Source organism: Aspergillus luchuensis, chromosome 8, assembly GCF_016861625.1.
Source record: "Aspergillus luchuensis IFO 4308 DNA, chromosome 8, nearly complete sequence".
NCBI lineage: Eukaryota > Fungi > Ascomycota > Eurotiomycetes > Eurotiales > Aspergillaceae > Aspergillus > Aspergillus luchuensis.
This window is the reverse complement of record NC_054856.1, coordinates 2,274,976-2,289,075: the sequence shown is the minus strand read 5'-3', so window position 1 is coordinate 2,289,075 and position 14,100 is coordinate 2,274,976. Positions and strand designations below refer to the sequence as shown.

Here is a 14,100-nt window from a genome sequence, read left to right as displayed (position 1 = left end):
AGATGCTCAGACAAACTCATTCTGTGGAGGGAAGTTTACCCATTCCGAGAAGTCCATGCCAGCAAGATTCAACTCCTGGTCCACGTCCGGAAACATACTACCAAACGTTGGGTCGTTGAAGAGCTGATCGGAGAAGGGCATCAATATGGGTGCTGTCTGTCCTGCAGTCTTATCGGTGGCGGCACTCGTGTATGCAGGCGAACAGAGTCGATTTACAACTTCCAGACAACGAGTCGCAAGGCGGTTGTTGCTGAGAGAAGGGTGTACCAGTAGCTTCTTCGTGGACTCGATCTCCTGGAGCCAGCTAGGGGCTTCCGTACTTGTCGGGTCGGTCATAAGCAAGATAATCGGGATGACACCAGCTTGAAACAGGAAGTATCTGTGGAAAATGTCAGCGGTGTCAAGGAAAAGGGTCATGGGAGACATACAGCATGTACCACGCACCAATCCTTGTGCAGACGTGGTTGTTTACAAAATCTGCGATCGAAGATATTGTCAAACGCGCATTCCGAAGACAAAGCCTCCTGCAATCTGCCTCAAGCGGATCCTCAGGTTCGGGGGCCGAGTTTGGTGTCCATCGACGCGATGCCCAACGAAGAAGAATGGGACGGTATAGAAGAATCCTCAAGTTCCAGTCGCGCCACATCAACCGATTGCGGACAAGAGCGAATGCATCCGATATCGGTGTGGGTGGCTGCTTGAAGTAATCAGGAAGACCATTGTACCATTCTTCCATTGGTCTTTGGAGACCGAGCGTTTCCTCTGGCGTTAAACTCGGGCCCGAGATGAGACGCTGATACACACTGTTGGTAAGGAGATGGAACCTAGCCTGGGCTATTAAACCGGAATAGAGGGTTGGTTCGTTGACCTCATGGGGTAGAGCGGTAGTGAGGGGCGTAAGAGCCTGCAGGATGAATCAGACATTGTACGCCGGATTAGAGGATTATAGTCACAATGCCGAGTCTTACCTCATCGTGGATATTGAGTACATGTTTTGCGTCCATGACATCGTCTTCAGGCAAGAGAATAGGCCGGCCGAAAGTCTTGGCCGCACCGCTATCAAAGATGTATACTCCCCACCACAGGCGCCGCCTAACCTCGCGTTGGAGAAGGCTGATCTTCCAACCAGGAAATTCTTTATGGAGGCCCAAGCTCATGGCCATCCTAACCGCCAAACCTAGAAAGTTCCATCCGGTATTAGGCTTGTTCCGTTTCTGGGCATAGTTGCTCAGAAGCAGTAATGCCTGAACAAGGGTGAGGTTTCCGGTTTCAAACACAGACACCTGCTGTAAATGGCCTCTCGCCTCTTGATAGAATGTAATATCCAGGTCAGAATTGTCGTCACCGATACTCCACGCCCCCAAAGCCAAGATCGTGTTCAATAGGATCTGCCATGCCTGACCATGTGGCCGCGGAACTTGCTCGTAGAACTGCGCTCGGAAAGTACCCTCGTGGACAAACGGGTAGCTGGTATGGTAGTTGAGGAAGAATGCATCCATGAAAGCCTGTTCGACGAGACCAGAGGGCGCGGTGCTGAGTAGTTGAGCCTTCAAAGGCACTCTTTCCATGCCATAACTTGATTTTGAGGATCTGGCAGGGATGTTAAGGTCAAAACCATGCTTCAACAACGCTCGAAGCGGCACAACGCTGGAAGATGCGCCTAATACAGATAGTTAGCACTTGCAATCCCGAATTTTAAAGCAGTCGGACACACTGACCGAAGTAGCCAGCTCCTTCTGGCTTAATGGACAGGGCTGCCATGCCATCTGTCAGGTCGCCAACTGTAATTTTGTTCTCCGCCCAGTCGAATCCATCAGCCTGCTGCGGCAGCGCTTCCGGGGCTGGTTCGGCCCGATCCGGCTCAGCTTTTGCAGGGGTGGAATGCCGGGACGAGGACTTCGAGGAGCCAGGTTTTGGTGGACCCTCCTGATCGTGCAAAAGAGAGCGGACGGTGGCATCCAGATCGCCGCCTGGGAACAGCCTTGATAGCGCTGTTTCGAAGGCCTGTAAGCGCTCCTCTACGTACGTCAGGTGTCTGGGCAAGGATTAGCAATCGATTGGTTCCATGGGTCATGGGAGTTTGACGACAGTACTGAAACCCCAAGGCAATGGAGGGACTTACTGTCGTGTTAGAGGGCTTCTGGTGACCTTAGGACTGTAATTGCATTCTTTATTCAACTGCTTGCATTGTGCGCATGTCGGCTTTTCTTTCGAACACTGCGATGAAGATTAGCTAGATGCCGGGTGACTGCGTAGGAGCGGCTTACCTTGGACTTCCGGAGCCGACATTCATCACACTGTATGTCCACTATTAGCTTGATAGGTTGCCTCTTCCCCTTTACATAGGATACTCACAGCATAGGAGTGAGAATCACGTGTACTGGCCATATTTAACGTCGAAAGTCAATTTTGATGTACCCCAAGTCTCTTGCGCGCTGATATGTACACCAAACTGATGTCATCTGGGGAGACTTTGTTAGCCATCAACTACAGCGCTAATCGTGATTGATGTTGATCTGCGCCGCAAGATGAAGTCGAGCGAAGTATGAAGAACATGAGTACTTTTGTAGACACATTTTTTTACAGGCTGAAATATAACAACAGGAATGTTCGAGTGTCACAGATTCCTGCTTAAACGATGGATGGATACATGTACAGGAGGTCTGGGAAACAGGCACTTTAAACGTCTCCAAGACCGGTGGGGTATGGATAAAAAGCGAGGTGCCTGAGTGTAACACGCTTGGAGCGAGGGACATGGATGGGGCGGCCAACTTACGATCGGCGCGGAAGCAGTTAAGGGCCCAACGCTTTTGGAGCCGGACGATAAGTTATCGGGTACGGCTCCAACGCTCTAAACTTATAAGTTGGCGAGAAGAGGACGAGACCTGGATGGATGCTCGACCAGCAAGTGCGACGATGATTGCTGATGGACTTTTGGCTCGTGTGGGGGAGCCAGTCAGGTGACGGGCCGAAAATTTCCTCCTGGAATTTCAGGAATCAACGGCGTCGCTTCAGGCAGGAAGGACCATTCCCCTCACGGCTCTGAGACGATAATCACAATCATACGGCATGTCTTAGCCTGAGAAGAGCGTAGAGTATTCAGAAGTTCGCATAAAATGCCTCAGTGATCGGCACGGGTGACGTGAAGCTAATGTAGTGAACGGCCTGGGATCGCGAGAGCGTCCGAGATATCTCCTGATGCGGATGATTATGCCGCAATGAAATCGTATTCCATGAATGTATCGCGCAGCCTTTTGGATACTTCCACATAAGGGTTTGCCAGTTGCTTTTGGTGCCAGTGGTACTATCATCTCCTACACTCAGGGAGCCATTAGGAGCATGCAGAGGGCGCGTCGTTAGCATGTTAGCCTAAGAGCTACCACTTAGAATATATTTAGTTCGGGTACAGCACTGAGCTCGGGGACGTGATCAGCGCTTTATTACTGATACACGATCCAACCAGTTGAATCAGCTCAGACTAGGCGAAGAGGACATCCAAGATGATGAAAGACATGATAACTAGTAGATGAGAAAAGAAGTCATCCCGAGATGAGCAGGGGGAAGACCACGACCATCTTCAACTAGTAAGTAGTAAACAGGCAGGCCCCCCATCGCACCTGCCGTATTGATCGATCCAGTGACTTTGTCTTGGCACCGTCGCCGACCAATCGCAAAAATCCGCAGGATTCCAATTTCATACAACGTCATTTACAAAAAGTGCAGACAAACAATACAGCGATCGTTTCTACAACTTCAATCTCGAATTCGAAGTCGTCTTCATCAGCTGGGAGATATCATCAGTGCTATCCGACCGTACGATATTGAAGACGGAGCAGTTGCGACGCTCTCAGTGCGATGCCTAGCCAACCGCCCCTCCCACCCCTCCTCACTCCCTACGTATCGTCTCTGCCGCCATCCTCCCTCACAGTCCTATCTTCAGTCCTTGGCGCAACAGGGAATTGGCTAGTCCTACGATTTCTATATGCTGCCTTGAGTTCGTCTTCGACTCCAGACGCTGTTGCAGGCTTCAGCGACACCAACAATGGGAAAAAGAGGAAGGTCGTGCTCGTGAGTTTTCTGCGGGGTTGGGAATTTTGGAGGTCCGAGGCCAAAAGATTGGTATGCTTGTGAACCCTTGTCACGTCGCTCTATTTGGTCATATGTTATGAACTATTCGGGGTATTGCGAGGCTTGAATACTTCCTTTTCTCTCTACAATAGCTCTATATACTGTCTATTGATCCTAATAATTGGCGACAACGCTGACCCGACCAGGGCCTCGATCTTGCCCGCCTCACAGACAAACGCCAATTCGCTTTTGTTGACGGACTCTCCGAACTTTTCGCCGCCCCCTCCGCTACTTCGACTCAGACACCAACAATCCAACCGTCACCGCGAGGAACAGTGCCTCCCCAGACAGTTCTGCCCCTCAGGTCGCAACCCGGACCCGTTCCCGCGCGAGGACCGCAACCCGCTGCTCGGCCAGTCGCTGCCCCTCCGAACCCGCCAACATCGAGAGAAGTCGGGCCAGTCAAGCGGCTTCACCTATCGGGAAATGGAAATGCGGCTTTGGATGTGCTCGAGAGAGACATTGCGGCGGTGATTAACGATCTGAAATCATCAACATCCGGAGATGAACAGGAAGAGCCCGAGGTTTTATTGATTATCGATCAGCCAGATCTGCTACTCGCCGCTACGGGTCCGAGCAGGGACATAGGCGCTACAGAGATGGGAGATTGGGTGATGGGTCTACAACAGGTATGCCACAAGTCTCCACAGGCAGTATGGTATTTATATCGGGAACCATATCCACTGACCGCGAGCTTATTCGCGTAGTACGCTCACGCAACGATTATGACGGTGTCCTCTGACTCTCCGTTGATCCACAATGCTTCCGCATCTGCGCACCAGGGAGCAACTCCGCTGGAGACTGAGCATGCCGCTTTTGCTATCGGATCGGCTCATCGGGCGCACATGGTTATGCAGCTCCGAAACCTTGAAACGGGTGCCGCAAGGGATGTCAGCGGTGTGCTCAGGGTCAGCAAAGGTGGCGCGTGGGGGCAAAATGACAGCACCAAGGCTAATACTCATTGGGAAGAGAAGGAAGTCCTATATTTCGTTCAAAGGGACGGTGGTGTTAGCGTCTTTGGGCGAGGAGAATAGATACTAAGGTTGTTGCATCATTCCATGTCATGTCCAGGCGTTCAAGCGTGCATGCGGAAAAGAATAGACCGGGGGTAAATAGATATCTTGTCACAAATGGATCGAAAAAGCACACCTGTTGTCGCAGAAACCACATCGTACGCACTCGAAGCGTAGGTTGCATTCAAGTAGACAGATCACATTGGACGAATAATCTCAAACTGCATCTGTCACGACATGGGATATCTGCCAGCCCTAAACAAGACAAGGAAATTCATGCATAAATTTTCCCATTTCATTTCTTTCTTTGAAACAGAAAAAGAGAAAACATCCCCAGAGAGCAAGAGAGAAGACGAGCGTCTTTTTTTTCTTCTTTCACATTGTCGTCAATATATGCCATTTTTGTGTTTCTCTAGAATAAAGAAATGCTATGACGGCAAATATGAAAAAAAAAGACCGTCCCAACACCAACTCCACGGGGAATAGCGTCTTTTTTTTATTGCCCCTAGCATTGCGACCCGGTTCACGTCGTCAAATGCCAACCGGCCCTGTCATACCAGCCCTGCCTCCAGCCTCCGAGAACGAAACGAAAACGCGACAGTCATCGAAAGGGGGGAATCTAGTGGTTCTCGGGACCACGAGCGCCCTTGGGGGTGCCGACCTGGAAGCCGTTGTGGAAGCGGCGGTGGACCTCCTTGAGGTGACGCATTCTGCCGGAGCCGGTGGTCTTTCTGCGCTTGGCCTTCTCGCTCCAGTTGACTGTATAAAACGAACTTCGTAAGCCAATTTGTTCATCCAAGCACTTTTTCATAAAATCCATATCCAGGGTTTTCTTTAAGTAACCAGCGGTTGTTCTTCGATGGTGGGGGTTTGGGGAAAAGGATTCGTACACTTGCGAGTCTTAGCGGCAGGGTAACCGCAGTTGGCACAAGTCGACTTCTGGACGTGGAAGGAGCGGCGGCCTGAATTCAATCCGAAGAGTATTAGCCCATCTGGTCGTTTTCCCCATAACTTCATATATATGTTCCTCTCGGCAGTTATCTATTATTCCGTTCCTTCTCTCATCCATTCCGTTGGTTGTGTAGAGATATCCCGTATAACAATTCCCGCCCGGAGGGACATATATAAATCTTCCGAGTAGTGTAAATACTGACCACAACGCCGGCAAAGAGTGTGAGTCTTGTTGTGGCGCTTTCCGAAGCTGGAGGTACCCTTCGCTGTAAACAGAATCGGTATGTCAGTCTGGATGTTGTTCTCGTCGATAGATCGGACTGGGCGGTGGTATATCGCGTTGGCACGTACTCATCTTGAATTATGTGGAACTATATGGCACAATTTGTTAGCGACGGAAAATCGAGATTAAAAAAAATTCCCGGCCTGGGAAAAATTGACAATAATCCCACGTGAGGGCGCAAAATGGACCTACCTGGCGATTCCGTTGAAGGGCTGGTTGTCGTTGTCGTCGTCGCTGGGCGTATCGAAGTTGCTCTGGGATCTGGGGTGGTGTCGCTTAGCGAGTTGTGGTTGTCAGGGCTTGTGCCCTGGTCCCGTGATTCGCCGACAGTCTCAAGGGTGAGTCTGTCACATGACCTCATAACTGCGAAGAGTAATTCTGTTTGCTCCTGCGGGATCCACTTTGTTGCTCCATTGCGCTAGGCTACTAGGGGACTAGGGTATCGCGGCCCGGGAGCAATAAGGCTATCTATGCACCTACCTACTTCGTACTAAGTCCAGATAGTGAAGAAGATTCTATACCGATATTGGGACTATATTTACAAGTCTATAGTTACAAAAGAAAATCCAGGAATATGCACAGTTTGAATGGGTATCTATGATAAATACTAGGCGCCTATATAGCAGATGTGATAAACTATGAAATGTTATAGGAGCGCTATACAAGGTCGTCTTTGCCGATGAATGCGGCCATAGGATCGTCGGCCGCAAGTCGGCTTCGCTTGTATGATTCAATTTCTTCCTCGGTGATTCCAGACTGCACCTCCATGAGCGTTCTCTTCTTCGTATTAGAGTTGGATGTCTCCTGCTGCTCCGAGGGTTGAGCGTCATCAACAGCTTCATGCGCGTCGTTATCTTCATGCTCAGCGGATGGCTCGTCACCATCGGCCCCGTTCTCAGACAGCATCAGCAGCTGGTCTGCTTCCTGGAATGCGCGCTTCCCATCCTCACCAGTACAATAACTGTTTTTGACGGTGGAAAAGCAACAGGCATATCCCCACTCAAAGTTGTGCCACCAACTTCCCCAGACGCATGTATGGTTGTTGGTGAAGATGTCTTCAGCATACTTCGATTTGGCCGCCTTCTTTGGTGCTCCCTTGATCGCACCCGTCTCGTCATATTCGACGAACCTCTCGTTCTCAACAACCATTGTATCCCGCAACGGTGTGGGGTCGAGGTGCTCTTGACCACCATACTTATCCAGAAGAGCCTTCCGTTGAGCTTCACGTTTCGCCACGGACTCTGCCTCCTCCTTCTTCCGCATGACCTCTCCAGCTGTCGGGTTCGCCTGCAAGTGGACCTTCTGCGCACCACGTTCTTGTGATTCCCAGGCATATCTTTGCGCCTTCTCAAATTCAGCAGCATCACCTGAAGCGCGGACAAAGTTCTCTTCGGCAACAAGTGCTGCTGCCTGATCATCCTGAGCGCCCATATCAACCATCCGTCGTGTCTTCGGGTCGTACTTAGCCGAATCAAGGTCCAGGTTCAGCAGATACTTTGCCGTGTCTTCTCGGATACGGAGGTTGCGAGTGGCGGTGCTCTGTTGTCTTCCCATGTCGGACTCCTCAGCGTAGCGGGCTTCCTCCTGAGGCGCATCTTCATCGTCATCGGCCTCGCCATCCTTGCCTTGATTTTCGCCATCCTGTTTTGTGACTCGTTTCAATTTTTCAAGTTCCTCGTACTCCTCCACCACTTGTCGATATTCGCTCGGATCGTAGCCGTTCCACCGATCTCTCTTCGCATCCCACCCCATGTTGACGTCTTGTATGACTTCATCCGCCTGAATATCTTTACCGGTCCATTTGGCACCATGCTTTCGAGGGCGACTCAAACACTCTTTCGTCTTGTGGGTCATGGCGCCGCAGTTCTCACAGGCGCCTTTCCGGTACTTGGTGGCCGCGGGACCAGCACGCTTGCCACGATCGTACCATTTTGACTGGTCCGCTGTCGACTTTTGCAGACGTTGATGCTCTAGGTAGTCATTCGCTTGAGAGTCGTCGTCGATATAGAACGGCTTTTTCGAAATGAAAGACGGAATGTACTCGTTGCGCTCTTTCGACGCCACATCGGCGGGTTTTTTAGACATGATGGCGGATGGCAGGGAACAGAAGACGCAAAGTATAGGGGAAGGGAGAAAGAGCTATAGCGCCGCCAAAGGACTCAAGTTTTTCTGGTAAAACCAGCAGATGTGTGTGAATGTCAGGTTCTTGATTCTATCTCCGCGTTGATGGGAGTCGGCGACGGTTCCGTATCACTCACGTGACCTGGCGTAATACCCGCGCCACCCAGTCGCGTAAACTCAACCACAACTTCCTACACGTCGCAGTCACAAAAGAGAATTGGACGGCGAAGCAGTGGGTGATGTTGTCAGTACCTAATTTATTGATATGACGCGACTCGGAATTCCTTGCGCGTTCGGTCGCTGACAGCTTCCGCTGTCCTGAAACCAAGCTATGGAGCCCTTCCAAGTGCGCCTTAACTGCGTGGACCACTACCAGGCAACTCCGTCAGAACTCGACCCTCCTCTGCCTTACAGGGATGGTGCGGCTGGGAAAAATGATAGATCGAAAGTCCCCGTAATTAGGATCTTTGGGGCCACGGAGACTGGCCAGAAGGTGTGCGTCCATGTGCATGGCGCCTTTCCTTATTTGTATGTCGAGTATGATGGTGATCTGGAGACAGAGAAAGGTTGGTCTGATAAGAGGTGTAACAATATGGTATGTTCATGCAGCTAAGCCATCTATAGTGAGCTCCGCCATTAGGAGTCTCCGTCTCTCGATCGATCATGCTCTGGCAGTAAGCTACAATCGCAACGAAAATGCCAAGAAGATAGCCTTCGTCGCGCACATCACTCTGGTGAAGGGTGTTCCCTTCTATGGGTACCATGTGGGCTATAAGTTCTACTTCAAAATTTATCTCATGAACCCCATTTATATGACCAGGCTGGCGGACTTGCTACTTCAGGGCGCTGTCCTTAAGCGCCCTCTACAACCATACGAAAGTCATTTGCAGTTCGTTCCGCAGTGGATGTGTGACTACAGTTTGTACGGATGTGCCTATCTGAAGTGTAGCAAAGTCAAATTCCGCAGTCCCGTCCCAGAATACTTTGAACTTACTGATCTATCCCATCGCTGGCACGACCGATCCGTACAACCAGACGACCTGTTAGACGACTCTCTTTTTCCAAAGCAAAGCCATTGTCCCCTAGAGGTCGACATTTGCGTTCAGGACATTTTAAACCGCTCAGAAATCAGCGAAAGACCCATCCATCAGGATTTTACTGAACTCTTCAAGCAAATGACTTCTGATGAACGACTTGTCCCGAGTATGGCAGGTTTGTGGCAGGATGAGACACGCAGGCGGAAGAAGCGTCTGGGGCTCGAACCAGGCAGTAGCCCATTCGATCCCAACGAATTAGTCTCTTTGTCCGTTAACCCAAGAGATACTTTTCGAGGTGGCTGGATCCACGAAGAAGAGTATCGTGAAATGGCTGCGCAGACCGTCAATGAGGAGAAGCAGCAGAATGGTGGCGGCGATGTAACATTCGATGATTTACTTTCGCAGAAGCCCTTCGCCCAGGATGTAAAGACTGCGATGCAGAGTGTCGAGGATTTCTATCCGGACAAGAACAATTTTGATAAGTATCAACAACAACCTGTCGAGCCTGATACGGCGGCGAACGCAGAAGTAAACGTTGATGAGAGCGCAGCTTGGCCTGTGGTCTCGGATGATGATTTATACCTTTCCGACGATGATATTTTCGACGTATTACCCGGAGAAGACAATGACCGGGAAGCTGCAAGTGCCTTGGATGAAAACCAGGCCGGAGATATCCTTGATTTAACACAAGACGAACCTGAGTACTCTGTTGATGATCTAAATGCCTACGAAATGAGTGCGACGCGAAAAGCAGGTTCGGATGAAATGGTCGGACGAACCGAAAGCCGAGAGCCCAGCCATAATAATATGCGCAAGCGGAAAAGATTCTTCGATGACACCCCATCGCAGATGTTAGATAGGCCGCGGAAGTCTCGGATAGCTGAAGTTCAAGTCAACAGTACAACCCCCAAAATCGAAGATACCGCCAACACGTTGGATGCAGATGCAGTTGTAAGGGGAAAATCCTCACAAAAAAAGCCATCTCAGTCAACTGTCCGCTCTAAGAGGCCTGAACAGAGTGGAAGGCTCAACTTTCCGGTTGTCAAAGACCCTAATGATCCTATGACAATTTTGCGCTTCAGCCAGGACGGTGCGCCTTCTTCCAAGGAACTTAGAGAACTAGAAAAAGATTTGGCCAGTTCTGGGCCAGAAGTTATTTCGAAAGACACCAGAGCGGAGAACAGCTCATCACAACCGCAGTCATCAGTCACTGTAACAAGTCCTGATGCTGGCATAGATCCGCAGATTTTTGAAATAGCGTCAGGATTTTATGCTGCCTTTAATGTGCCTATGAATGCTCGCATTTGTTTCTTGCGAAATTTCTCTCCCAGTACTAGTGAGGTCGCTTCGACACCTCATTCCTATGATTATCCGTCCGTTATTTATCAGAAAGCGCACTACAGCGATGAAAGTGATGTGCCTGACCGTGCGAGGGACTACGCAGGTAGGGAATTCCGCTTAGAAGGTAATGGTATACACTACCTTCCCGACTTCGATCCGTCAGGGCGGTCTATGGCTATGCTAGGGGAATATACTCCACCGAGAGACAAGAATGAACAAGAGGTGGTTGACCAGCAGCTGCGGGAGTTCTCTACCTCTAGGTTTTGGGAGTTTGGCCCTGTTCCTCCAAGCCGCTCAGAAGTTATCGAATGGTTCGAAAAGTGTCAAGCTGAGGAGAAGGCAGATGCCGCTCAACCCCAAGCACCCAAGCAGGTGCAAATGAAGGCGAATGTCTTGTCACAGATCGAGGGCCCTACCCAGAAGAATGGCTATGGCTTCAAATATTCACAAAAAGGAAGATCCACCAGTGTCGAGCACCAGACACAGTATATGAGCATAATGAGCCTGGAGGTGCATGTGAACACCCGAGGTGTGCTGTTGCCGAACCCAGAAGAGGATGAGATCACATGTGTGTTCTGGTGCCTGCAGTCGGAAGATGAGGACCTTGATGCCAACGGTACGGTGCCAGGGGTTCATGTTGGCATGATATCTCAATCGGAACACGACAGGCCAGATACTAAGGCATCCAAAGCCTTGAGAATCGACTGGGAACATGAAACCAGCGAACTAGACTTGATCAATCGTGTGGTAGACATTGTTCGCTGGCATGACCCCGATATCATCACTGGCTACGAGGTACACAACAGCTCTTGGGGCTATTTGATCGAGCGAGCAAGGAAGAAATATGACTTTGACATCTGCGATGAGCTGTCCAGAGTGAAGTCGCAAGCCCATGGGAGATTTGGCAAGGATGCTGACCGATGGGGCTTCAACCACACCTCTTCTATTCGAGTCACTGGACGGCACATGATCAACATCTGGCGAGCCATGAGAGGCGAGCTGAACCTGCTGCAGTATACACAGGAAAATGTTGCCTTTCACCTGCTGCACCGCCGTGTCCCGCACTACTCGTTCCAGGACCTCACGGACTGGTATCGCAGTGGGAAGCCTCGCAACATACTGAAAGTAGTCGAATACTTCGTCTCTCGCGTGCAAATGGATCTCGAGATCCTAGAGTCAAACGAACTGATCCCCAGAACTAGCGAGCAAGCCAGGCTACTTGGAATCGACTTCTTCTCAGTATTCTCTCGTGGCTCTCAATTCAAGGTTGAATCTCTCATGTTTCGCATTGCGAAACCGGAGAACTTCATACTCGTCTCGCCGAGCAGGAAACAAGTCGGTCAACAAAATGCTCTTGAATGTCTCCCACTGGTGATGGAACCCCAAAGCGACTTCTACACCAGCCCTCTTGTGGTACTAGACTTCCAGTCCCTATACCCCAGCATCATGATCGCCTACAACTACTGCTACTCGACATTCCTGGGGCGAGCACACCAATGGCGGGGTCGAAACAAGATGGGATTCACGGACTACAAGCGCCAGCCCCGAATACTAGAGCTACTACAAGACAAGATCAACATTGCCCCCAACGGCATGATCTACGCAAAACCGGAAGTGCGCAAATCCCTTCTCGCACGCATGCTCGCCGAGATCCTCGAAACACGAGTGATGGTCAAAAACGGCATGAAACTCGACAAAGACGACAAAGCGCTCCAGCGCCTCCTCAACAACCGACAACTAGCCCTGAAATTAATTGCCAACGTCACCTACGGCTACACATCCGCCTCATTCTCGGGCCGCATGCCCTGCTCCGAAATCGCCGACAGCATCGTGCAATCCGGCCGCGAAACCCTCGAAAAAGCCATCGCCTTCATCCACTCGGTCGAACGCTGGGGCGCCGAAGTCGTCTACGGCGACACCGACAGTCTCTTCGTCTACCTCAAAGGCCGAACCCGCGACGAAGCCTTCACCATCGGCGAAGAAATCGCCAAAGCCGTCACATCCATAAACCCCCACCCCGTGAAACTCAAATTCGAAAAGGTCTACCACCCATGCGTCCTCCTCGCCAAAAAACGCTACGTCGGCTTCAAATACGAACACCGGGATCAAAAAGAACCCGAATTCGACGCCAAGGGCATCGAAACCGTCCGCCGGGACGGCACACCCGCCGAACAAAAAATCGAAGAAAAAGCCCTGAAACTCCTCTTCCGCACCGCCGACCTCTCCCAAGTCAAACGCTACTTCCAATCCCAATGCACTAAGATCATGCAAGGTCGCGTCTCCGTCCAGGACTTCTGCTTCGCAAGAGAAGTCCGTCTAGGCACCTACAGCGACAGAGGCCTCCCACCACCAGGCGCCCTAATCAGCACAAAGAAAATGATCGCCGACCCGCGCTCCGAACCCCAATACGGCGAACGCGTCCCCTACGTCGTCGTCACTGGCGCCCCCGGCGCAAGGCTCATCGACCGCTGCGTCCCGCCCGAAACCCTCCTGCATGATCCCCACCTCGACCTAGACGCAGACTACTACATCACCAAGAACCTCATCCCACCCCTCGAGAGGATCTTCAACCTCGTCGGCGCGAACGTCCGCCAATGGTACGACGAGATGCCGAAAGTGCAGCGCGTGCGGCGCGTCGAGGGAGCAATGATTCGTGGTCCTGGTGGTGGTGGTGGTGGTGGTGGTGGACGGAGAACCCTCGAGTCGTATATGAGAGCGTCGACGTGCATTGTATGTAAGACTAAGCTGCGGGATACTGATACCCCGCTCTGCGGGAACTGTTCAAGACAGCCGCATCTTGCGATGTTTGAGCTTGTCTCGAGACAGAGGGCGGCGGAGAAGAGGGTTGTGGATTTGCAACGCATTTGTAGGTCTTGTATGGGTGTGACGTTTGGGGATGAGGTCAAGTGTGATAGTAAGGATTGTCCGGTTTTCTATTCCAGGACGAGGGATGAGGCGAATTGGAGGTATACCAAGGCGGTGCTGGATCCGGTGGTGGGGTTGTTGAGGGATAGGTGTGAGAAGGAGTTGGAGTGGTAGGTAGGTTGGTTTATTGGGGGGTGGGGTACTTTGGTTTTTGATTGCTTAGAGGGTTGGTTCAATGGGATAGGCGTTCAAAATATAAATTAGGTCGGGCTGTGAGGGATGGGTTGGGTGATATGTATGGTTACCACGAACATGTATACTGTTTAACGGAGGGGTTAGGAATATAGTACTTAATGTTCAG

General features: G+C 51.0%; 5 protein-coding genes across 5 annotated transcripts; 2 read left to right on the top strand and 3 right to left on the bottom strand.

The window, feature by feature from the left end:
• Positions 1-6: 6 nt before the first annotated feature.
• Positions 7-2,388, bottom strand: LAC9_3 (putative C6 transcription factor (Gal4); the record flags this gene model as incomplete). The annotated part of the gene is made up of 7 exons (XM_041681878.1): positions 7-379; positions 429-904; positions 969-1,660; positions 1,719-2,035; positions 2,123-2,217; positions 2,268-2,297; positions 2,356-2,388. The coding sequence occupies 7 exons, from the start codon at positions 2,386-2,388 to the stop codon at positions 7-9; spliced, it is 2,016 nt and encodes a 671-aa protein (XP_041548777.1).
• Positions 2,389-3,855: 1,467 nt separating this feature from the next.
• AKAW2_80815A (uncharacterized protein) lies at positions 3,856-5,162 on the top strand (the record flags this gene model as incomplete). Its single annotated transcript, XM_041681876.1, has 3 exons — positions 3,856-4,119; positions 4,275-4,757; positions 4,836-5,162. The coding sequence occupies 3 exons, from the start codon at positions 3,856-3,858 to the stop codon at positions 5,160-5,162; spliced, it is 1,074 nt and encodes a 357-aa protein (XP_041548776.1).
• Positions 5,163-5,760: 598 nt separating this feature from the next.
• RPL37A (60S ribosomal eL37 domain-containing protein) lies at positions 5,761-6,736 on the bottom strand (the record flags this gene model as incomplete). The annotated part of the gene is made up of 4 exons (XM_041681875.1): positions 5,761-5,900; positions 6,032-6,103; positions 6,296-6,358; positions 6,568-6,736. 4 exons carry the CDS (start codon positions 6,734-6,736, stop codon positions 5,761-5,763), a joined length of 444 nt encoding a protein of 147 aa, XP_041548775.1.
• A 296-nt stretch (positions 6,737-7,032) lies between these two features.
• On the bottom strand, positions 7,033-8,460 carry slu7 (mRNA splicing protein SLU7; the record flags this gene model as incomplete). Its single annotated transcript, XM_041681874.1, has 1 exon — positions 7,033-8,460. One exon carries the CDS (start codon positions 8,458-8,460, stop codon positions 7,033-7,035), a length of 1,428 nt encoding a protein of 475 aa, XP_041548774.1.
• Positions 8,461-8,827: 367 nt separating this feature from the next.
• Positions 8,828-13,913, top strand: REV3 (DNA-directed DNA polymerase zeta catalytic subunit REV3; the record flags this gene model as incomplete). Its single annotated transcript, XM_041681873.1, has 2 exons — positions 8,828-9,062; positions 9,121-13,913. The coding sequence occupies 2 exons, from the start codon at positions 8,828-8,830 to the stop codon at positions 13,911-13,913; spliced, it is 5,028 nt and encodes a 1,675-aa protein (XP_041548773.1).
• Positions 13,914-14,100: the final 187 nt, after the last annotated feature.